The sequence below is a fragment of the Toxorhynchites rutilus genome, chromosome 2 (assembly GCF_029784135.1).
Source record: "Toxorhynchites rutilus septentrionalis strain SRP chromosome 2, ASM2978413v1, whole genome shotgun sequence".
NCBI lineage: Eukaryota > Metazoa > Arthropoda > Insecta > Diptera > Culicidae > Toxorhynchites > Toxorhynchites rutilus.
The window spans coordinates 150195863-150221577 of record NC_073745.1 but is presented as its reverse complement, the minus strand read 5'-3'; the positions used below and the strand labels follow the sequence as shown (position 1 = coordinate 150221577).

At 37.7% G+C, this 25715-nt stretch overlaps 1 protein-coding gene across 1 annotated transcript in view; it reads left to right on the top strand.

The window, feature by feature from the left end:
* The first annotated feature begins 630 nt into the window (after positions 1–630).
* The window catches only part of LOC129770881 (receptor expression-enhancing protein 2-like), a 77164-nt gene continuing 52079 nt past the window's right edge, over positions 631–25715 (top strand). Inside the window, exon 1 of the mRNA XM_055774049.1 lies at positions 631–861. Coding sequence (XP_055630024.1) covers positions 830–861 — 32 coding nt within the window. The 5' untranslated portion in view covers positions 631–829. The remainder of the gene's footprint in view (positions 862–25715) is intronic.

Here is a 25715-nt window from a genome sequence, read left to right as displayed (position 1 = left end):
GATGGCTCAAAGCTCATTCGATGTGTTTTGCAAGGCGCATAGAAGTATATCCAAAGGTGAGGCCGTTTCGTTACCACAGTTAGGGGAGCGGTATATGGAAACAGTACGGAAGAAAGCAGAAGGGTATTATTTGCTTGAAGCTTGAAAGAGACTGATCACGAGCGAGCTTGGAATAGAATGGTTTTGTAGTAAAGAGACTTTAAACTTTTCAGTTAATTCAAAATTTGGAAATCGCTTCCAAAACCACCCCGCTCTGTGTGTCATGGCTAATTCACAATACACTGTAGATCCTCCGCTGCGGTTCTACTCGCGGAATCCGCGGCGGTGAATCCGCCTAATGTGACATCAGCCTTATACACATATTTTGTTATTTTCTATTGTGTTCAGTTTAAAAATTAAAACAACAATCAGTAATTTAACAACATTTTTCAATCAATCATGAATTTCGATTTTTTTCCTTAATTATTCTTTCTTCTTCTTTTTTTGGCTTTAAGAAGGTTTAAAAGTTCCATAATGATTGATGAATTGAATGCGCCAACTATTTATCTGCTTACGACATTATCAAAGATCGTCATCCCATATCTCCCTCTCAGATCTCAAACCGCTGCAACGAGAGTTGTTGACTGCCAAGACTGGTCTGAGTTGGCTTTTGGTCGTGAGCGGATGCGCTACACGCGAGTTTTTGTTAGCTGTGGTGGAGTCAAGTCGAAGAAAAATACCATATCACAGCCTAATTTGATCGGCGCGTTGATTATCCTAGTAGCAGCGTACGGCAAATACAGGTTTCGTGACTAAATAGTGTGCCTATGAGCGGTCGAAGTTGGTCAAAATGATCAGTGCCATTGTTTCGCGGATAGTGATGTGAGTAATGCAGCTGCCATTGGGGGAAAGGGATCTCCAATTATTGTGCTAATGAAAAGCGAGAATCGAAGACAATCTTGCGAGATGAAGTTCGCGACGATGCTTCAAACGGAATTCCGTTTTTGGGCAGACGGCCCCAGATTGGTGACATCATGGTCCTGGCTGTCTCAAGGATAATTGCTGACTTGGTTATGACTCAGGCAGCAAAGGTGGAATGGAATTTCCGATGGCATACTGTGAACAGAGCAATGCTGGAGAAAGGGACCTGTAATCGATCGATAAAGAGTAAGGATATTTGTTCCTCCCTTGATTTTCTTGCTACGCCACCGTTTGTGTTTTATGGACTACTTTAATTCGCGAGAATGCTGTCGAAGAAACTATTGGCTCATATTATGTGGATTTGGGATCTAGTTGGCTAAGTTGGCCATGTAAATGAACGTCCTTATTTAGTTGAATCATTTCATTTCACTTTTGTTTTTCGCTGAGAAGAAATTTTCCCAAACAGCAATCGTGGTATAATGGTTCTGAATCCAACCAAATAAATTATCCTATAATGATAAGTTTTATACCTTGCCCCTAGCAGAGACGCTTATAGTAAATAACCGGAAACTTTTCTGTTTGCAAGTTTATACAAATGTATGAATGTATACGAATAGTACCCAAGATAAATAATTCATATCGCTGGAAGATATGTTTATACTCAGCCTCTTTCAAAATATGTATGTGTTATTGTGATAAATGGAATATTTCAACAGGATACTGTATGAAGATATACGTACAGGCAAACTTGTTTTGTGCGATTCCTCATTTTTGTGGTTGATTTCGTTCGAGTTTATTAATTGCGTGATTCAAGTCCCGGTTTTATAATAAAATCGCACAAAAAGAGTCATGAATGAGGAATCCCACAAAAAAGGATCGCCAGTGCACCCATACCTCGTTTTACGGGATAGATACGTTCCTCGAATTTTGGCCACAAAGCGAAAAATTTGTTGAATATGTAACATGATTTATCATTCAAAATGCATTTAATTTTTTTTTTATTCCATTTGAATCAAAAATTAAATTAATTAAAATTTATTTTATTTGAATAAAAAATACATACAATACATAGGTACAACATACACACATAAAAACCAACAATAATCTATAAACAAAAATGAAACAACTCCATGTTACATGGAATATATGTATATATATATATACCTAATTTTTTTGTTGCTTGAGTTATTGTCTTGCAAATATTTTTTCACTTCTGTACAAAAGTGATTTTGAATCAATCTTCAATTTTTTTTGCCGTTATAACAAAACATTTTAGGCCGTAATTCGAAAACTTGTAGAATATCAGCCTCATTCTACCATGTTGTAAAAAATACTTTTTCTTACTTTTTATCCTAAATGAAAACAGATTGGCTCGTATTCTAACTTATTCATAAATTATGGACCTTACTCCCGAATACACTACACGTGAGAACAGTGTGAAATAAGTACATTTTTCCAAATTACACGCAACTGTAAATATTTGGTAGAGTTTATTATGAACACACGGAGTTCATCCATCGATGTTATTCTGGTTTACACTTCACGCTTTCGTTTGTGCAAACAGAGCGATTCCTCGTAGGGTAGGGCGGGGCTAGTTGTTCATAGGGGTAAGTTGGTCGGTGACGATATCTTGGGATCTGAGCGAATCGCTGATGCAATGAAATAAGCAAATCGAAAAAACTTTTTATTAAGTAAACGATTCTAACGTAAAACAAAAGTTTATTGTATGTATTAGTTTTAAATGTTAATAAAAATCGCTTTCAAAATTATTTTTATTGAATTTTTATGAATATTCTGTTTCATATATAGATGGGCTAGTTGGTCACACAAATTGCTCGTTTGAGAGCAACGCGTGTAAAATTTGCGCAAGTTATAAACAAATATAGGAAGCATATGTTTTATTGCTAAACCCAGTATATTTGAAACGAGACAACCTGACCAACCACCGCTCAAACCGCTTGCAATATAATTGTCATATTTATATTTTTTGCTGTTAAATTTTCATTAAATACAATAAACGCTATCATTGAATATCAGAACCAGGGTTGTAAACGGTCGACATTTTTGGTAACCATCGCATATTGCTCTTGCGCAGGAGTTAAGTCGGGTTTCGACGCGTATTTATTCCACCTGCAAATCTACTATCATTTTCATTTGACAAATTGGTACACGAAACTGCTGGCAAGGCGAAATTAATAAAATTTAAAAAAATCTTTTAGACTGCCATTTATAGCATCACATACTTTCGGAATTATCTTAGCTATGGATGCTTTCGAGATTCTAAAAAATATCGACAACAATCTGAACGATATTCCAGAAGAAAGGCACATCAATGTCATTTCTAATTTCCTGTTGCAGGTACAGCATCCCTCATGAGTGTATATTGGCGTTGTATTTGTGAAGCAATTAAATCCAACAGTTTTCCACTTGTCCAGGTGTTATTCTCAACACTGCTCTGTAATCTCGGGGATCCTCATCTTAAAGTTCCTTAAATATTGTATTTGTTGCTCCTTTTCTTTGCATCCAATTCCTGGCCCGAATCCTTTTTTCTTTCTGCTTTTTTTCAGATAGTACCTTCAGTTCAAAGATATTCAGGACAAAGTATGTATTTTTAAACACGATCAGCGTGTGTTTCGCTATAAAATTGTGTAATGATACATTCAACTGAAAACCTAAGATGAGAACTGCCAATAAAGAAGTCGATTTCGGATCAATCATCTGACAAATTCGGACCTGATTGCTGTTTCTGACTATTTGATGGACATTTGAAAAATCGCCTGGCATCCCTGGTAAACCCGTGCCGTAGTATCTAGTTTCTTGCCAGCAGCTCACACTGTGTGAACGAACAAGGCGAGTCAACCAATTGGCAAGCGAGTCCACCGGGTCAGTAGCTGCTCATTGACAAGTCAGCTACTAGCAACGTATAAATGGACCTTTACGGCTCAATATATAATGTGACCAACAGTCACATCAGAAATAAATGCAATACCTGCAAACACGACCATAAGTTGAACCTTTATATGTTCTCTCTTTCTGTTGAACGTACCTAGAAGAGCGGTGAAAATATGCTATTTTCATTTTACCATTCGTGCTCATAACCATTATTTAATTCCGGATAATTTGATTGTCACAATCTGAACGATATTCCAGAAGAAAGGCACATCAATGTCATTTCTAATTTCCTGTTGCAGGTACAGCATCCCTCATGAGTGTATATTGGCGTTGTATTTGTGAAGCAATTAAATCCAACAGTTTTCCACTTGTCCAGGTGTTATTCTCAACACTGCTCTGTAATCTCGGGGATCCTCATCTTAAAGTTCCTTAAATATTGTATTTGTTGCTCCTTTTCTTTGCATCCAATTCCTGGCCCGAATCCTTTTTTCTTTCTGCTTTTTTTCAGATAGTACCTTCAGTTCAAAGATATTCAGGACAAAGTATGTATTTTTAAACACGATCAGCGTGTGTTTCGCTATAAAATTGTGTAATGATACATTCAACTGAAAACCTAAGATGAGAACTGCCAATAAAGAAGTCGATTTCGGATCAATCATCTGACAAATTCGGACCTGATTGCTGTTTCTGACTATTTGATGGACATTTGAAAAATCGCCTGGCATCCCTGGTAAACCCGTGCCGTAGTATCTAGTTTCTTGCCAGCAGCTCACACTGTGTGAACGAACAAGGCGAGTCAACCAATTGGCAAGCGAGTCCACCGGGTCAGTAGCTGCTCATTGACAAGTCAGCTACTAGCAACGTATAAATGGACCTTTACGGCTCAATATATAATGTGACCAACAGTCACATCAGAAATAAATGCAATACCTGCAAACACGACCATAAGTTGAACCTTTATATGTTCTCTCTTTCTGTTGAACGTACCTAGAAGAGCGGTGAAAATATGCTATTTTCATTTTACCATTCGTGCTCATAACCATTATTTAATTCCGGATAATTTGATTGTCATTTGACATTAAAACTATAGTGGTATGAATTATTTTTCTTCTTTCAAGCGTAGCTGCACACATACATCCACCTCCTCACTAACACATCCATACACGATGGATGGTGTTTAGACGGATTATGTGCGATTCACATAGAACGTTACGGAGAAGAACGTCTACGTTCCGTCAACGTCTCCACCAATTCACACATGCAGTCAATGCTTCCACCAGCACCGTCACGTCAAATGTCAAACGAATTATTTATGTAATGTTATTCATGGTGTCGCCACCTACAACAATTTTAAATTGCAATGCCCTCTTTCAAATCAGCATGCCTAGAATCAGTTCTAAATTTTGAAAAATTCAATGAAAATCATTGAATTCAATTATTTAACTACTTAAACCCCGTAGTCCGACCCTTATTCAACAATAATAATAAATAGAATATTTCTCTCAGCTATTCGCGAATGATTTTCACTCCGAAATTTGGAGCTAAGAGATATGTTGGCATTAAAAGTACAGTAAGTTACTTATCATGCGATATGCTGAGGCACCATTCAGTGTCGCATTGGAGTCGATTTTGACCAGTAATTAGACATTCGCAACTGGTGGTGACTTTCAATGTGGGGCCATAATTTGGGCTCCGAACTCAATGTTTACAAAAATGTCCAATAACAGGTAAAAATTTCCAATTAAACGTATTACATCACAGATCTGTTCAATTAGCTTAATGTCGAATTAGATATAAATTACTGTACAACCAAATCAAAACAAAAGCCGAGACACAAAGCCCAGACAAAAACCAAACGAGCCGTCCGTCTCCGTCAATTATTCTTTTCTACAAATCCTGCCGGTCGTTTTCGTTGAACGAATGCTGACGGGTCGTTACGTTGCCGGTGTATGTGAATGTTTCCATAAGAAATGCATGGTAGAATAACTGACGTAACGTGACGTGACGGAACGTAGACGTGACGTGGATGTTGTATGTAAATCGCACTTTACTCATATCAAAGCAACCGTCAAACACACAAACACATACACAATTGCGAATGTGTTGAATGAACGATTTAAGCGGTGAGCGTTCCCCGTGAACACTGTTGTTTGATTACAAGACGATGAATATCTAATGAATAAGACGAAAAAATGGGTGGGTTATATCTATGATATAACCTCAAGGTTGACGTGGAACTACCTTAGCTAAGCAATCATTTATTATTGAATAAATTTTTGATTGAATTAAACAGCTCCCGAATTCAATTGAATTAAATATATTTGCTTTGTGAGTAAAAAGATTGCTTAAATGCCATGTAATAAGTAAATTTAATAACAGTCCTTTCATGTCTGTTATAATGCCTAGGACAAAATATGTGAACGGAATAATTATCAAACGATTATTTTATTTTACATTTCCCTCTGAAGTTTGCATCTCTCAAGTGTACGTACTTTTCGAACCGCGAATTTGCTTGATTTGATGAACTTCAGGCACTCACTTTCGATTTTGCCATGTACGTCGAACGCATATTGTTTAATCACTAGGCATTATCGCAGCAAATGGTTATCATCATTTTGCCAAATCATCAAATGGTATGCGTAGAAATTCAGTGAGCAGAAGATATGAAGGCTTAATCTTGAATGACCGAACCAAAGTGTTGTGTTCGTACCCGCTTTTGTAAAACACTTTTCGGAGTGTAAGAAAAACATGCGGGTGCTGAAGTACCCTTGGCCTCGGTACGAATCAACAACTTCAACTTCTATTTTATATACTATAGAGGCTCTAAACTTGAAAGTTCATTTACCTTTAGTGTCTGCATGATTTTCCCAGGTTCCTAAGTTTAGAAGATCGTGTTAGGGAAACATATTCCTGTCTGCACAACGGCAAGCGAGTACAAAAGTACTCACAGTTTGCATTTATTTGCAAAGTCGATTCCCGCTCCTTGGATTTAAAATCTGTGTTAGGGAAACACATTTCAGTCGGAACAAAAATGCCCCCGATTTGAATGAATTTATAATGCCAATTTTCCCAGACACCTTGGTTCTGAAGTCTGTTTTGGGGAAACATATTTCAGTCGGTATTTTTTACCCCCGACTGCCATAATTTTCAATGCCAATTTTCCAGAGAAGATGCAATACTTATATGCTAGCGTATAAGTATTGCATCTTCTCTGGAAAATTGGCATTGAAAAAAAACAGCTTACTTACTATACAAGAAGTTACTTCGCAAATATTCTCTTTTGGCTATCCCCCTTCGTTGTTTCTATTCTAGCGGCTGCATAAGTTGCCCGTTATTGACAGCTCAGCTCGGGAAAGCACACAAATGGACAGAACAAATGTATGGAGAAATGGGAATGCTTTTAATTTTCATCAATTTAAACCTTATATAGACTATGGGATTGTAATGTATAGCATATCAAACAAATCTTAGAAAATTTCCGATTCTATTGGTATGAAAATCGTTAAAATGCGTCCGCAGCAAAAATAGTTATTAACGTTTACTTTATTTCATAAAAACGTGACCGTGTTTTCTGATTTGGCACCCTTAATGTAAGACGTAGTCTTACGTTAAAAAATCGGACTACTTCGCGGATAATCGGGTTTCTACTATAGAATCAATCATTACGAATACAAGATCAATTTTTTTCCAAGTTTAATATTTTTACTAGCTCATTGGTTTTATTTTGATATGTCGATCCAGTAGTTCAAAGGTAAAGAATTTTTGAACAAAGTCTTTTTTGGAAGAGTTTCTCGATTGGCCCCATGAACGCTTGCTTAGTAAGAAAACGTGAATGTTTGAATATATCTAAAAATCTATTTGGGCGGGACGAAGTTCGCCGGGTCAGCTAGTCTTCAAAAAAAAATCATAGATTGGTGTTATTCGAATGTTTAAACAGCTTAGTCCTGAGTCTGATGATCGAGAGAAATTTTTATTATCTCTACTAAACTTTCATTATTATACGGGGCGGACTCGATTATATACAGCTTCTGATTTCTTTTCGCTGTATATAATCGAGTCAAGAAAAAAGTTTTTTATTCGTTTTTTTGACGTAGGACTACGTCTAACCGGAAGATATAGGGGGTGAAATGGAAATCTAGGCACTGAACAAGTAGGAAAAAATGCAAGATTTGAAACGCTTATAACTCGAGCATTTCTCAAAAGATCGCAAAGGTTTTTGCATCAATTGATAGGAAATATATCTACGTATCTATCATTACGAATAACATTTCATTTTTCTTGAGATAAATAACTGAATAATTGTGAAATATCAAGCATTGTCAAAATGCACTATGTGCCCATTTTTGATTGGTCCATTTTGTGCTCCTCAAATCGTACCGACCAAAACGGGCAACCAGAGCAGCAGCGAAATAGAATGAAGCACGATTGGAAAGGAAAAAGAAAAAAAATTAACGAAACATTGGTCGCAGTCTCACACATGCGTAATTCTCGAGCGAGCCAGACGATCATTCTCATCCAAACCGTACACCACATCGTTTCGCATCACATCACATCAACAAACTAACACAAGCAGCCATGTCTGGACATGGCAAAGGAGGAAAAGTGAAGGGAAAGGCAAAATCCCGCTCGAAGCGTGTTGGACTGCAGTTTCCCGTAGGTGTATTTGCCAATTGCTCTGCAAGGGTAGCGAGGCCGAGCGCGTTATTACCAGTGCACCAGTCCACCTAGCCGCCGTTATAGAGTTTCGGCTGCTGAAGTGAGCGAGTTGGCTGGCAAAACTGCTCGCTCTTTGGTTCTGTGGACATCAAGACAACAACAGGCAGACGCAAACGCAATCACAAAACGGCAGCAGGTAGCAGAAGAAAAAAGTTTGTTCTTTATACAAACTGCTTTGGTGACAAATCCAGAACAAGGCGGCATCGAGGGCGTTCGAAATGGTTTTTTTTCAAAACCACGAGTACTAAGTTTTCTAAATTGGAACCATCCCATGAAACACGGCGCTTATCGGGCCATTAAACCTGTCAAAAAAGAGTTTACGAAATACAGTTCAATGCTTTCTAAAACAATATCCAAAATAATAATAAAACACAAATTGATTTTTTCATAATTTGTTTTCCAGGATATGATGAGTATGAGAATTTGGCAGTTGTTTTGAGCTTATTATAGAGGGGACTTTCCCGATTATTCAATTTTCACCAATTCTTAAATTGTTTCCAGATTGAAAGTACAGTAATTTACAATTAGTTCGTTCGACATTTAGCTAATTGGACGGTCATGTAATGCGACATATTTAGTTGGACATTTTTGTAAACATAGAGTGCAGGTTCCAAATTATGACCCCACATTGAAAGTCGAAACTGTACCACTATCATCGCAAATGTTCAATTACAGGTTAAAATTGTTTCCAATCCGACACTGAGTGGTGGTGATAAATATGATTTACTGTACAACATGTCACAAGCTGGATGGGAAGAAATTTTCCAACTATGAAAGCTGTGGCGAGCGGTAAACGCAATCGCTAAACAGGAAGGTTTAGCCGAACAAGATGGGGATATCGAGTGATAACAAAACATTAAACTCTTTAGATTAAAGATAATTTTGTGATCCTGAAAAGGACCCTTTTTAGCCTGCATGTGAATCCAACGAGCGAACAAATCGTAATGAATTTTTTTTTGCCATCGCTCCCTTTTAACGCTCATTCGTTCGTCTCGTTGGACTCGCCCCTCTGGCTGAGTCTGCCGATTTGTCTCTATCCTGTGAGTATGTACCGCTAGAGAATAAAACGCGCGGACCCCAAAAAAATATCTTATTTTCTTTCAAACCGTAAACCCGTGTGGTTGTACAGCATCGGCATCGTGGACGTAACAAACGAGGACAAGTTAAGGGAAAGGCAAAGACCCACTCGAACCGTGCAGGTGTGCAGTTCTTCGTAGGTGTATCCGCCAATTGCTCCGCAAGGGTAGCTAGGCCGAGCGCGTTAGTACCAGTGCACCAGTCAACCTAGCCGGCGTTATATAGTTTCGGCCGCCGAAGTGTTCGAGTTGGCTGGTAAAGCTGCTCGCGACGATAAGAAAAACCGCATACAGAACCGACACTGAGTGGTGATAATGCGACGTGCCATTGAATGTAATTTACTGAACAACATGTCACAAGCTGGATGGGAAGAAATTTTCCAACTGTGAAAGCTGTGGCGAGTGGCAAACGCAATAGCTAAACAGGAAGGTTTAACCGAACAAGATAGGAATAACGAGTGATAACAAAAACACAACACCAAAGGTTCTTTTCAGAACCATCAACATGTTCATAAAGAGTAAACAGTAAACTAATCCATTTTTCATGTAGATAGGTAGGTATTCACGTAGGAGAAGAAAATAAAACAATATATTTAAAATATATATTTAACAAAAGCTGTCCCCTTTGTATAGTCCTACGTCACTCCGGTTATGTCCCCGACATTACCTACCCGTCTTTTTTTTTGTATGTATTTTTCGTTTTTTGAATATAAAAGAGGCATTCGATTTTTGATTTATCCCCTCAAAGTCAGAAAACACTTTTCTCACATAAAAAAAAATAATTTACCCAGATTCTCTCAGGAGATGATAGACGATAATATTTGATGAAAAAAATCCTTCTACGCATATGTTCGAATTTCAACAATGGCAGAGTTATAGAACTTTTTTTTTGTTTCGGACTCTGTTGCCTCAAACCAGTTCTACATAAAAAAGTACGCTACGGAAGACGATTCTGATGCTTTCATTTAAAAGATGAGAGAATTTAGTACAGATAGTAGTGGAACATCTAAATTAGTGGGTTTTTATAACATTTTGGAAGTGAAGAACTTAAAAGTTAATAATGTTTAATGTGTTATTATTAATTTTATCTTTAAAATTTTTATTAAACTAGATTGTTTCTATCAATTAAATTGAAGCTCTCTAACCGCTCTACAATTTGTTCTTTGACACCCAACTTCTATCTTACGTTTCTCCTCGAAATAAGTCATATTTGAAATATAAAAAAAATATTTTTTTTCAAACTGTATAAAATTGTATATAATCGAATCACATATAATCGAGTCCGACCTGTAATATCAAATTTTTGCTAGATACAATTTTCGTCCAAGATACGTTTACCACCAGGATAAATGTTGATACGATATTCTATTTAACAGGTTATTTATTTCATGCATTTCATGTGATTTTCATTCCTGATTTCTACTTCAAAAATTTGTTTTTTCGCAAAACCTCATCATCACATTTGCTTTATGTATGCTGAACGTTTCTCTCGGTTTCGTAGCCGCGATTAATTTCGTCCCAGAATTATGTTTCATAAATTCCGGGTACTTTCTGGTCATAGTATATACGTTGGACCTTGATAAATTTACTTAAAATTTGTTTTCATTTTCGATTAGTTACCATTTTTGGCTACCAACCTGTGTTAGATTCTGTTGTGGGCTACATAACCAACCACGAACTATGGTTGCAACCAGTTGAAGCGTTTTATGAGAAATTCTGCCAAGTTCGAGGTCGAAGTTTACTTCCAAACTAATAATTTGGATACTCTATTGCTGAAACAATTTCGATATTTAAAACACTTCGTGTAAGCTTGAAATAATACAGTAGTCGTTCGCTAACTGGGTGTTCTTAAACTAGACCGCTCTTCAACTAAGCATGAGTTTGTTGGACTGCAGCCTGAGATTTTTTACCGCTTGTCTTGGTATTTAAATTTTAGTTAGATACTAATAAAATTACGTAAATATTACAGTGTTTAGAATACAAAGTTACGCTTTGTAACGTTATACCATTAACGAGAGGTTATGCTAGACAGTTTTTTTCATCTAGTCTGCTAAAAATACCCGGTACTTTACCATCCATACATAATATGAAACATGTTTGCCGCCGCCTTGATGGTATCGCAGGAACGCGTGCATTCGTTTTGCTGTTTTGGTTACATAAACAAGTTCACCACAGTTTCCAACATAAGCATGTTTGATAGGGCAAAGCGATGCTCGCCATAACTCATAATTTATTTAAAATGTTATACCAAACGCAGAATACTTTTCAAATGGTAGTCTCCGTCACCTAATAAAATGATGTAATTTTTTATCAAACAAAATGAATGAAAAAAAATGCGTGATGCTCATCGATTGGAACGGAAATTAGTGTTTCACCTGACTGCGGCGTCGCATTACATTTGTCGAGTCAAGTGAGTGCTTTTTCATTGTTCGGCTTTTTGTCGGGTATTTTATTTTTTGAGGAAAATAAAATGACATGGTCGTTGTGTTGAGTGATTCTGTTCTATCTAATATAAGGGGCCTTCATGTGTGCCGGCGATGCACGTAGAATAAAACGCTTATTCGTGGGGTGTGGAGGTATCCAACGTTGTTGAAACGTTATATTCATGAAGATGAGATCAACTTGGTGTCCATTCGCTTGAATGTTTACTAAAACAGAGAACAGTTTTTGTATGCCCATGCCGAGGCGGAATCGACTAAAGTTTAAGGTGGGAGGTAGAAAAGAAAGTAACGTATTGCATGAATGTTTCCTCTCTATTAGGAAACTTGTTGCTAAAATTAAACACGTATTACGTATCGGTGCCAGACAGTCCGTCGCCTAGCAGGATTGGTAGCGCAAGAAACAAACTTACTTCAGAATTCTTGAATACGTTTTAGTTCCACGTGGAACGAGAGATGTTGATGGGAAAATGGAAAAATGCGCATTGTGACCTATAAACCGAGTTACATGGATGCATTTGATAAAAAATTCGCTGATTAATCAGCTAATCTGCCATGAGTGACGTTTCTTTTATTTTCCTTAACAAGTATGCACGACATGTATTGCTGCTCTCCCGTCTACAATTCCTTCTCATCCATTTGCATTATTCACACTTCTCGAAACCTACCAGATGCACATCGTCGGAGCAGCAGACGCTGGCAAATAGACGGTGCAATAATACTAACAATGACTAGACTCCAAGCACGCATGTCAAATCAACCCATCCGTCCGTTGCTTCGTAATGGTTAATAACTGTTTCCTCCGTGTCGGATTCCCGTGCCTGTTTGTTTTTTTTCGAACGACTGGCGATAAGGCGTTTGCCGTCTCGCCGGCAGGTTCTTGTTGGGACTTTTCTTTCGTGCCTCCTCCGCAAAAAGAAACGCGGGTAGTAGAAGAAGTAAAGCTGGTCATTAAAATCACTGTTCAAGAAACCAATGACAGAGGTGCGTTTCCGAATTTAGAGACCGATTGTTTCGAGTGCTACGAAAGAATTACCGACCGCAAGCCCACGGTAATCACAGGGGTCAATGTGTCGGAAAAGACGATTTATAAGTGGGTAACGCAGTGTTTGTATGTGTTGGACTTTTTTTATAGCGGTCAGTTACCAGTTTGTGACTTCAAATGCTCCTTTATTGCCTTTTATCATCCTCTTACCAGACAAAGCGGGAATCATGGAATCATGCTCAATTAAGTAAAACTGAAAATAATCTGCATATCTTAGTGGAGAGCCAATGCTCGAGCTGGACAAATTAAGTCTCGAGCAGCACAACAACTTTAATTCAACTTATTGTTGCTGCTAGTAGGGGACCGAGGGGATTGTAATTTCAGTTCTTGATAGAAATGAAAACGTTATGTGCAAAAGTTTTGCTATGGAGCGAGTTGTTTCTGTTAGTTACATGGAAACTGTTTTTCATTAAGGGGGTATTCTAGTGTAGAGACACCAATTTCGGACGTTTTTTCGAACTCCGTAAAGATAAAACAAAGAATATTTTTACTATCCATTATATCATTATTCGTTTATCTATCTTTCAACAATAAAACAAAAATAGGACGGAAAAAAAATATTCATAATTAGAATAGTTACATGCTGGTGAAGTGAGGGTGTTCAAAAAAAATTTGTGCCATGGCGTACACGATTCCAGTCCTTCTGGTTATCTGAAACAAAAAAATCGAACAGATTCTGAATCAGTAAAGATGTCGCTATGGCATGAACCTCGGACAAGTCAAAAACATGGGTTTTAACAAAATGGCGGCCGTTTGAAAACAAAAATGCTGTTCAAAACGTTTACCGATTTTTTAAAAATAGTAAAATTAAAAAGTTATAATTTTTTATTGGTTCATGCGATAGAGAGATGTATGCAGATTACTTTCATATAAATTTGACATAAATCGGTTCAGTAGAACTTGAGATATCGTGTACGCCAGTTAGAAAAAAACTAGTTCCGAGAGAAACACGTTTGAAGTTCATTGTGATGGCCGTAACAGGTTAGATACCACATCACTAAGATGGCTCTAACTAGGTAAATAATAGGATTTTCGATAAGTCCTTTCTAGAGTATATTCTTGAATGCCTAAACTACAGAAATATGGTAAAAAAAAAATTTCGATTTTTTCAGATTTCTAGACTAGAATACCCCCTTAAGGCAGTATTCTAGTTTAGAAATTTGAAGAAAAAAAACATTTTTGACGTAGGACTACGTCTTTCATTTCTATACCGGGGTGTAAAATCAAAGTTTCGAAAACGAAAGCGTTACGCCGGAGACCGAGATTTTGAGCGAGAAACAACTGAACGAAATGGTATGATAAACACTTCATTCGAAAGATAAAATGTCTACGCGTTCTATACTTGTTACTTTCTGATCGAAAAACTTGTTTCAATAGTCTTAAAATTGCTTTCAAAACAGGCTATTGAAATCACCAATCGGTATATAAGAGAGCGCCGCTCGGAAATGCACTCAGTTCAAATTGAACAGCGATTGGAGCATGTTGTCGTTGTTGTGGTGAAGCTCTTCGTTTATCATGAAAGCGCGGATGAACAGTGTCACCAAGAGCATGTTTGTGCACCTTAGGAATTCGCGGAATTCTTTCCGTTTGGATGCCATTCACCATCGAGAAAGATCCGGAAAATAATCTGCCAGTTCCTATGGGAATTTAAAAATACATTCATGTGAAAGAGTTTATTTGAATGTTTTCTATCCATGTAACACTGTGACCAAATATGTTCCAATCAAGTGCTATTAACAGATGGTTATCGAGTTAGCATTAACCACTGGTGGGCTTCCAGTATCGAGGAAAATGTGGAAATATTTAATCGTTACTGAAAATAATCTGCCAGTTCCTCTGGGAGTTTAAAATTACATTCATGTGAAAGAGTCTATTTGAATGTTTTCTATCTATGTAACACTGTGACCAAATATGTTTCAATCAAGTGCTATTAACAGATGGTTATCGAGTTAGTATTAACCACTGGTGGGCTTCCAGTATCGAGGAAAATGTGGAAATATCTAATCGTTACTGAAAATAATCTGCCAGTTCCTCTGGGAATTTAAAATTACATTCATGTGAATAAGTTTATTTTAAGGTTTTCTATCCATGTAACACTGTGACCAAATACATTTGGTTTTGTGATTTTTCAATCAATCGCAATCAACAGGATAGCTTCTGAAGATTATTCTTCCGCATCAGTAGGATATTTCCGTATCCAATATTGTATGCGCCCGCAATCGATTATTGCTCAATCGCCGAAAGTTCCGAGCTCAGAGAGTTCATTCCCCTCTAGTTTGCCTTCCAAATTGCCATCGTAAACCACGCCTTCTCTCGATTCAATCACGCACAAAAAGCATACTTAAGCGATATTCTGGTGGTGAGACGCATTCATTTTTCGTGAGGACATCAACAAGACAACATCGTTGCTGAGGGTGCTGGTCGAAGAAGGATCGAGATCTGCCCTGAAACGCAAGCAGTTTGTTTGAAACTGTGAGGGAGCACAGAGAAGCCTATCCTTCAGGAGAAGAGAAGGTGACCATCGAAGCAGCCGCTACACACACACATACACGCACGGAATTCTTACCGTTTGGATGCCATTCAGCATCGAGAAAGATCCGGAAAATAATCTGCCAGTTCCTCTGGGAATTTAAAAATACATTCATGTGAAAGAGTTTATTTGAATGTTTTCTATCCATGTAACGCTGTGACCAAATATGTTTCAATCAAGTGCTATTAACAGATGGTTATCGAGTTAGCATAAACCACTGGTGGGCTACCAGTATCGAGGAAAATGTGGAAATATCTAATCGTTACTGAAAATAATCTGCCAGTTCCTCTGGGAATTTAAAATTACATTCATGTGAAAAAGTTTATTTTAATGTTTTCTATCCATGTAACACTGTGACCAAATACATTTGGTTTTGTGATTTTTCAATCAATCGCAATTAACAGGATATCTTCTGAAGATTATTCTTCCCCATCAGTAGGATATTTCCGTATCCAATATTGGATGCATAAAATCTAGTGCTTCCAACGTAACGCTCTCGTTTTCGAAGTCCCCCAAATATTCATTCATTCAGAATGAATTCAGATTCAACTTCAAACAAATGATCTCTAAATCAACGATAGTCCTACGTCACCTTTGCGGTTATACCATATATATAACCCACTTCCTGTTTTTTTTCCTTCATATTTCTGTAGTTTAGGCATTCAAGAATATACATTAGAAAGACTTATCGAAAATCCTATTATTTATCAAGTTAGAGCCATTTTGGAGATGCTGTTTTTTAAACCCACTCACTTTATCAGCTCTTAACTATTCTAGTTATGAATATTTTTAGTCCGTTAAATTTTTATTTTATTGTTAAAAGATAGATGAACAAATAATGATATAATGGATAGTAAAAATATTCTTTGTTTTATTTTTACGGAACTCGAAAAAACGTTCAAAATTCGTTTCCCTAAACTAGAATACCCCCTTAACCCTTTCGGTTAAATTGGGTTCTGCAATTTGTGTATTTGGATTCAATTTTGTATCTCTCGGAAACAGTAATAGTTTATGATGTATCCTCTCTTAGATTGAATTTGAAGTTACCTTAACATATTAAGGACCGCAAAGAAATCTGTAAGACATACGCCTGGGACCGCACGTTTTGGGGCAAAATTGTACGCTTCATTTGTTCGGATTCCACGAATGAGATCGTTTCCTTCTATGTGGATGAGACGAAGGCGAGCCATCGAAAGGCCTTGTTAGATTCTTGGCAGACCAAGGATTTAACCTTCAAGTGTAGAAAACACGGGTTATTTCGTGATCCATCCGTAACAGACGGAACGAGAAACACGAGAAAACTCATGAGCGGTCCTTTATATGTTAACCCTTTCTAGTACGATTTAATTTTCGAAAAAGCGAACCAAATGCGAACGCTTCGATGGGTCTCGCATCGAGTAGTTTCACTTCTCTACTGAGCGTAGCTTGTAGCTTGTGATATGAAAGCGCACCACGAGAGAGACTCGATGTTGTACGTTATGGCACCATCATTTCACATCGAGTGAGACACGATGTTGTACGTGAAAGGGTTAACATGATGTCGAATCTGCGGCGGCAGTGGTGGGAATTCATAAGCATTTTGTCATTATTAGATACATACAATTTTAATCTCGAGTAACACAGATCCAGGTTTACTAATTGACGAATTTCATGCCAACTCGCTTGGACATTGGCAGCAACATCTCAGATTAAAGTGAACCGTTGTGGGTGTAAAGACATTGGTCATTTAAGCAACTTTGCATACTTGAAATCTAAAAAAATTAGACTACTTTTTGGAAAGGACAAAGTTATTTTTCTTAAGTTTTTACAAAAATTTATATCACAAAAACTATAAGACCTACAAAATTTTGATCAGAGAGAAAAGCTAATCCCTATAAGATTCAAAGGCAAGATAGCGATCAAGTGTATTCGATGAAGCTTTAGATATTATTGAAATATGAACTTTTGTCCAAGACGTCAACCTTCTATCTTTTATAGTTTCTGGAATATATGTTATTTTGGTATGGAAGCTCCTGAAAACAAATGTTTTACCCGTAACATTTTTGTGTGTAAATTCTCGCGTTTTATATGTTCTTGACATGTTTCTAAATAGAACAAAAGTTAGCAGAACATGTCAATCGCGATAATTTATACATGAAAATGTTACGAGTAAAACATTAGTGGTCTTTTTTACAAAGTAAACATGAAAAAGTTCCTGTTAGAAAAAACTAGAAGTGGGTAATATCTGTGATATAACCGCAAAGTGGACGTAGAACTACCGTTAGCTTAGGAATCAATAAGTAACAAACATGTAACCCTTAGATATTTTATCTTTTGAATAAAGTGATTATCATACCACTTCATTGAGCCGGAAAAGAATTATTAACGCTCAAAAGAGGAATCGATTCCTCCTCGGAAATACCAAGCGCAAATCATAATACCCTTCTTCCTCCTATACAATTTGAATCATCGATCGATTGCGGCATTCGTGTACATTATAAGGTATAATTATATTATAACTGCTTGACTCCACATGATACATTTCGTATTCTCTACTATCGAATCCATAGCCAATGGCACAATTTCTAAACCTATGTCGAATTATCATCGACACTTAGTTTTTCGCCAAAACCGGACCGAATGGCAGGAAACAAATGGGATTGGGAGAGAAGAGCATAGTGTTTACGCGAGCGAGACCAATTACCTGTCTTCTTCTTCTTTTTCTTGAATTATAGGGACCTTAAACTCAGAAGTTCATTCGTCTCTAACCCCGAGAAGGGCCCCTGTGAAGGAAACTCTACTTCAAATTTCTTCTCCGCCTGACCTGATAGAGCTCTTGATACCGTGTTAACGCTTGAAAAAGGAATGGAATTCCTCCTCGGAATTACTCAGCACAAATAATACCCTCCCTTCCGGCGATCGATTGTGGCATTCGCAATTTTTTTTTATAATTGCTGCTTTCATGAATGTGAGCTTTTTGTTATGGTGAAATACCTACTACACCATATCAAACATTTTGTATTCTTCACTATCAAATCCATAGTCAATGGGACCCATCTGTATCGAATTATCATCGATACATCGATTTTCGCTAAATGCTCCGTTCGATCTGGCTGCAGATAAGAACGGAATTGCGAGAGGAGAGCATAGTGTTTAAGCAAGCGAACGATACTATCTTCCCGTCACTTTTCAATCACAACTAAACGGATTTCCGAGCTGACGACAGTTTATATACAGATTTGTGTGATTTCAATGGTCTGTTTTCAAAGCATTTTCTATGGTTTTGAAACAATTTTTCGAATCAATACGAACAATCATATAAATATTCACATATTATCTTTCGAATGAAGTGTCACGCTGTCGTGTTCGAAACATTGAACTTACACTCCGGTACAGAAATTAAAGACGTAGTCCTACGTCAAAACTCTTTTCATATAGCAGTGCACTTCTCCGGATGTATGGATGACTTGTTGATAATTGTATGGGATGTTCATAATTTTTTTGAGAATTTTATAAAATGTTTATAAGAAAAATTTGTTCAAATTTTAAATTTTTTAAAAAATATTTTTTTAAATCGTTGGACCGTTTTTAATGAAAGTTAGAACAATTTCCCACATTTCATTCTTTGTCTAAAATTATGTAGGTCTTATAGTAGCGTCGTGAATTAATCCTGCGCACTCATTTCGAGGATCCGGAGTTGTCACATCGGGACAACCGCAAGATGCTGGGAATCGTCCAATCCAGAGTACTAAAACGATACTTCGAGAACCTAACCATCGACCGGAAGGTGAAGAACGGCAAAAATGGATGCTCCGTCAGTGAAAAAGATCACAAGCGCGTAGTTAAGCAATTTAGACGTGATCCGAGAAGTTCGGTCCGGGATGTCGCCAATAAGCTGAATTTGTCAAGTTCATTCGTCCAGCGGACCAAGCAGCGGGAGGGCCTGCGTACATACAAGGTTCAGAAGGCACCTAACTGCGACGAAAGGCAAAACATGGTGGGGAAGACGCGAGCCCGGAAGCTGTACACCGAAATGCTGACGAAGCCGTATTGCCTGGTAATGGACGACGAAACCTACGTCGCCTGTTGTTCTTCTCCGCAGAGGACAAATTCAGCGTTCCGGAGGAGATTCGCAAGCAGAAACTATCCAAGTTTGCCAAAAAGTACATGGTGTGGCAAGCGATCTGCTCTTGCGGAAAGCGGAGCGCCCCCTTCGTGATGACCGGCACGGTAAACGGGCAGGTTTACCTTAAGGAGTGTCTACAGAAGCGCTTACTACCACTATTGAAGCAGCACGAGGGCCCGACCATCTTCTGGCCGGATCTAGCTTCGTGCACCTATTCAAAGGACGTGTTGGAGTGGTACGAAGCCAACGGGGTCACCTTCGTGCCAAAGGAAATGAACCCGCCGAACGCGCCGGAGCTTCGCCTAATAGAGAAATATTGGGCGATTATGAAGCAGGCCCTCCGGAAGAACCCAAAAGTTGTCAAATCGGAGGCGGACTTCAAGAGAAAATGGATCTCTGTTCAAAAAAAACTACAACCTGACGTTGTACAGAACCTTATGGACGGGGTAAAGAGGAAGGTGCGAGCATACGGGCTTGGGCTCGAAGTATGAATAAAAAGAAAATGCCAAAAGTTGTTCAATAGTTTTTATTTTACTGTCTAAAATTTTCAAAAGGATCGGTCTACTGGGCGAATTTCTACAGCGTTTTTTCCGTGATGCAATTTGATGTGACACACCCTTTATTCTATTATTTTTCGAGTGCAGTTTTTGTCGAACTCGAAGCGCGACGGGGAACTCCTCTTAAATGAATCGGTCGATACATTGCGTTATGTATCCGTTATACGCGTATGCTCTATAGAACTCCAATAGCGACGGCAAAGAGTTATCATTGGGAATCCTGAGAAGGTAATCGAGGGAACTCCTCCAAAACCATTCAGACCGTCGATATAATCCATTAATCATCGACCGAATGCTTTATCGAATCGTTATCTTTGGGAAAACTGAGAAGGTAACCGATATCACTCCTTTAAAATTAAACAGATCATCGATATATGCCGTTATTTAATGCACGTGTGCATTATAGAACTCCAATTGCGAGGGACAAAGTTTATTATTAAGAAACTTGAGAAGGTTACCGAGGAAACTTTCGGATCGTCGACATATTCGACATTCGCGCGTATGCATGATAGAACGCCAATCACGACGGCAAAGAGATTGGGAAACCTGATAAGGTAACCTATAGAACTACTCTAAAATCATTCGGACCGCCGACATACTCGGTTAATCGTCACGCGTATGCTTTAATTAAAGAATTTAATAATTAATAAATGGAAGAATCAAATATAAAAAGAAATAAAGAATTAAAACTAGATTTTGAAAGTCTGGTTGTGTACTAAACCTACTAAATATACTGAACAGAAGAAAACGCAGGTCGACCCCCGAATTGCAAATGGATAATATACCATGGTAGACTATGTACCTTATTTATTAGTTTTTGGTGACTTCAGCATGGAACTGTTTAGCAAGATTCTCTCACTATACTCTCCACTAGTTGGTGCTGTTCGTGGGTGTTTCCATAGAGAAACGCATTTATCGGTTTAGTACCACTCTCCCCTACACATTAAACAGCTGTTACAGACATAGATAAGCCGATACGGATCATCCTGACACAAACTTAAAAATCAGGTTTTACTTGGTGCCAGCACTTCCAAGTGCACACACGCACACAAATGTTGAATGAAAGTCTTCCAGTGCTCCACTGAAATGCAAAAACATTACAAATTCGACAACTGTGCTACTATATTTTTCAAAAATATCAGAGAGCAACAAGCCCACGCACACACTGAGGAAAAACAAAAACACACACTCTACTTCATATATTACAAAATAATAGTGTAAACAGTATGTATGCAACATTCTACTGATTTCAACTTAACCAAGACAGGAAAAACATTTTATCACTAATTTTACAAATTAGGACACTTAAAAGTCTAGACAACATAAAGATATGTTAATAAGGAGCAAAAATGCACACGTCCGCTCCTATTTTCCTATTTTCTCTCAAATTTTCTAAAAAAAATCAAAACTATATTCAAAAACTATAAGACCTACAACGCACAGGTTACGCGTATCCTATTTACTTTTTCAGAAGGCTTCATACAAAAATGGCAAAGATGGTATTCCAGAAACTATAAAAGATGGAAAGTTGACGTCTTCCGTAAAAGATCCGATGTATGGATAACTTGTTGGTTATTGTTCTCGGTTATATATTTTTTAGAACTTCAAAGAATACGTTTTTGAGAAAAAATGAATTCCAAATTTTAAAATGATTTTTTCCAGTTTAAATTTTTAAAACTTGTTTTTGATGTGTTTTAATAAAAAAATAGCATTTTTTTACCAAAATGTTGTAGGGTTTCTAGTTTTTAAGTTGGATTTTTTTTTTGTAAAAAATATGGAAGAAACTTTGGCTGCTTCTTCCAAAATAATCATAAGTCTAATTTTTTTGAGATTTCAAGTATGCAAAATTGATTAAATGACCGATTTTTTGACACCTACCCACTACAATCCAAGATGGTACTACCAATGTCCAGTCGAGTTGGCATGAAATTCGTCATATACCTCTATAAAACACCCAGCACTATCAATGACCTTTTCCAACTAAATATTTTGATAATCTCTAGTTAATTATTTATTGGAAAATCGATATAAATCTTTAAATCATCTTATTCTTTCGCTCAACGATATAGTCGTGAAAGTTTTATAGAATTAATCTTTTATAAATTCGGCAAGATTATGGCCATAATCTTGACGAATTTTTCGGCGTAAACGGCTTAAATTGATTCAGGAAATTTTTTTTTCTGTTCGGTGAAGTATAAAATTGCAGTCTCGGTAGAGTTTCTTAGTTGAGTTTTATATAGGTTTCGTCATTCATGATTCATCCCGATATCTTCGTCAACACTTCAATGTACAGCTTCCGAACTCTCGATTTCACAGATTCAGACTGTTTGGTGCTTAATTTTGGCTGCTTTTTAACCACGTCTCGGACTACATGCCTTATAAGAACTGATGAACTATCCTGTTGGAATACCTAATCATCACGATGGTTTTAGTGCAAGTAAGGAATCAAATGATTCTAAAGTACTTCGATGTACTTCTGGCTGTTGCACGTCACATTATTCATTAGGGGTTGCTACACCCAAACTAGCGTTGCTAGAAACCATTTCGTTTTCGACAGAAAACCATGTCTTTTCATGCCTTGTAACGTCAAATGAGCAAATAATGTCATCTGTCCCCCTACGCTTTAAAATGTTTGTATGTATGGAAGCAGACATCTCTTTCTTTTTTCTTTTTTCATCTTTTTTGGGATTGCACCCAAAAAAAGTCCAAACGACGTCAACGGGGATCGAACCAAGAACGGCTGGAATGCAAGATTGTTTTACACGACCACGCTATCCACATAGCTAATGATGCTGTTGCGCAGAAGTGTGATAATATTACATCTCATTACAAATTGAAGTTGGAAAGTGTTTTCTAATTTCACTCTTAGAATATTTAATTTAAATTATTTTGACTCTTAGAAAACACTTTCCAGCATAAAGGAGATCTATATCCATCTCGGTCTGGGCCGTGTGCATATGTGGCAAAGTAATGCTTGCTTATTTGAAACGTGTCTCTTGTTTCACTCGTTCGTATTAATCTTATATTGCCGTACCATATATATTATACAAATGCTTACCAGTATTTAAGAGTTATGACATTTTCTGTTATTTATACGCTCATTTAATGTAATAAATCGGGATGACAAAACATGAGCTAAAAATCAATTTTGGGTGTACAGACTTCTCAGAGATCATGATGTCCTCATTTTTCTTGCATCGTTACGTTTCGTGGTTGCCGTTATGGCGGATAAGTTTTTTTTATCCCATATGTTTATTTTATTAGGCTCATTTAGCATTTCAGCTGTATTCCTGTTCTCTCGATACACAACACATGTCGCCTTTTTTCAACATAATAATATTCCTATTCTTTGAATGTTCACAGTTGAACTATATACACAACGGGACTGTTGATATGAGGCTTTCATTCTTGTGTTATAAACAGCACCAATTACGGATGTAGCAGACCGTAATGTGAGCTGTAAGGGACTGGGATTACCGTCACATGATTATTGTTGCGTGGACGTAGTAACTAGAATAACACACAAAGAATGGTCAGTTGAGGGTCCAGAGTTATGAGCTCATGATCGTTCGCTTAGTAGCGGATACGCAACCTATTAATCTACAAAGACCCCCCTGGGTAAGTTCTCATTGATAGACGAACTAAACTGACCAATAATTAGACTTCCTGATTTGGGTTTCTCCCGAGACAGCCGAGGCATTCATATTCTGGCATATATTATTCGAATAAAAATGACAAATTATTATCTTTCGCTAAAATTGATGGCAATGAACACCATTCATCTGTGTTTTATTTGATTTGAAAGCTCTTTGCTTCTATAAAAACACTCTGCATTTTTCCACCATTCATTGTCATCAGACGTCCAAAACATGTACCATAAGTACATTAAGTGAAAATTCGCTCTTGTTGATTAACACTGTAGATTTGATCGGAGAAGCATTTTTGTATATTTACCTTCGTCAGGAATTGTCCAGATTATCAGCTGGTTCGGCTGGTTCTACATTATTGACGAGAATAACAAATTTCTTGATTTTTTTTGGGAATTGAACTGTTCCTAAAAATATTCTATCCCAATGCGAGATATTCTTTGACAAGAATTCTCCGAACTAAGCTTGTTCATGATAATCCTTTGACTCTTGACAAAAGGAAGTTTTTTCCTCATTCTGGTGTGTTAATAGCGTCAGTCATACGCCCAACGTTCGAAAAATGCAAAGGTTGAACACAGTGCAAAGTGGAAGATCACAGTCAGCCCATACCAAAATTCCCTCCCACGAGCTGAAAGCTGCACAAGCTTAGACGATTCTTCCTGGTCCAATCGCTAGGCGAGATCTGCGCACTTGAGTAAAAACACGACACAGTGAAAAGGCCTTAATCCCGCGCACGGGTAACGATGCCTTTTTGCGACTGCAGTCGTGCATTACCATGACTATACTGTTACCACCCTATCCTCTATCCACACAATACCAGCTGAGGTGTTGAACAATTATCGTATCTTCTTGCTCGAACGTAATTCGCAAACTCTAACAATATGCGCGCGGAGGTGGAAATGTACCTGGAAGAGAGGCTGCACGGCCGCAAAACAGCTGAAGTTCAAGATACAACCATAACCGTCGAGAGTTTTCGGCGAAGGTCAGTCCTCGTTTACAAAAGGGGAATGAGCACCACGGTCGCATGGGTGCATATGGATTCGTAGGTACTGCTCTCGCATATCCCCAGACCGAGAAACTTGTTTCCAAGGCAGTCGAGAATGAACAAGCATGGAGTAATGGCAGAAAAAGTCAACACGAGCCGGGTTTCCATAAATGGTGTAGTTTACTTGCAATCAATGTCTGTTATAGCGAGTGCGATGATTTGAGACGAAACGATCAGCTGTTTGTGTCGAGGTGAGACGCGAATGTCCCTTTAAGTAGGGGATGGAATATAGGTTCACATGTCGTTATGGGAGTTGATTGGTTGATCGTTTACAGAGGATATTACACAACGAATGATACGAGTTGCAATTAATTTATTACCCTCGAAAAGTTTTCTATATTAATTTGGGCAGAACTTGGATAATTTCTGGAAATCAATCGAGGAAATGGAAGCCAAACACACAAGAACGACAACAATTTGGCATTTTTCCGCACGAATGGATCTACTACCGACCTCTTGATAAACGATTGATGCACCACAAAGTAAAGCGTTCATTGTATCTCTTACACAGATCTGCTAGCGCGTAATTATTTTGCTCTTCTATGATGTTTTTTTTCGAGATGTATGGCTATATTGCACATTCGAGGCATACGTGAAGAATGTGTGATACGGACGATAATTGTGGACCGGATAACTAGAGCGTGGTAGTTGTTGAAAAGTGTCATAGTAGTTATAACAGACGGTAAATTTCATACCTCGTGGAGAGGGGTGTATGCATCTTCTTCTCATTTTAGATTGATGCTTCAGCAATTCTAAACGGAATC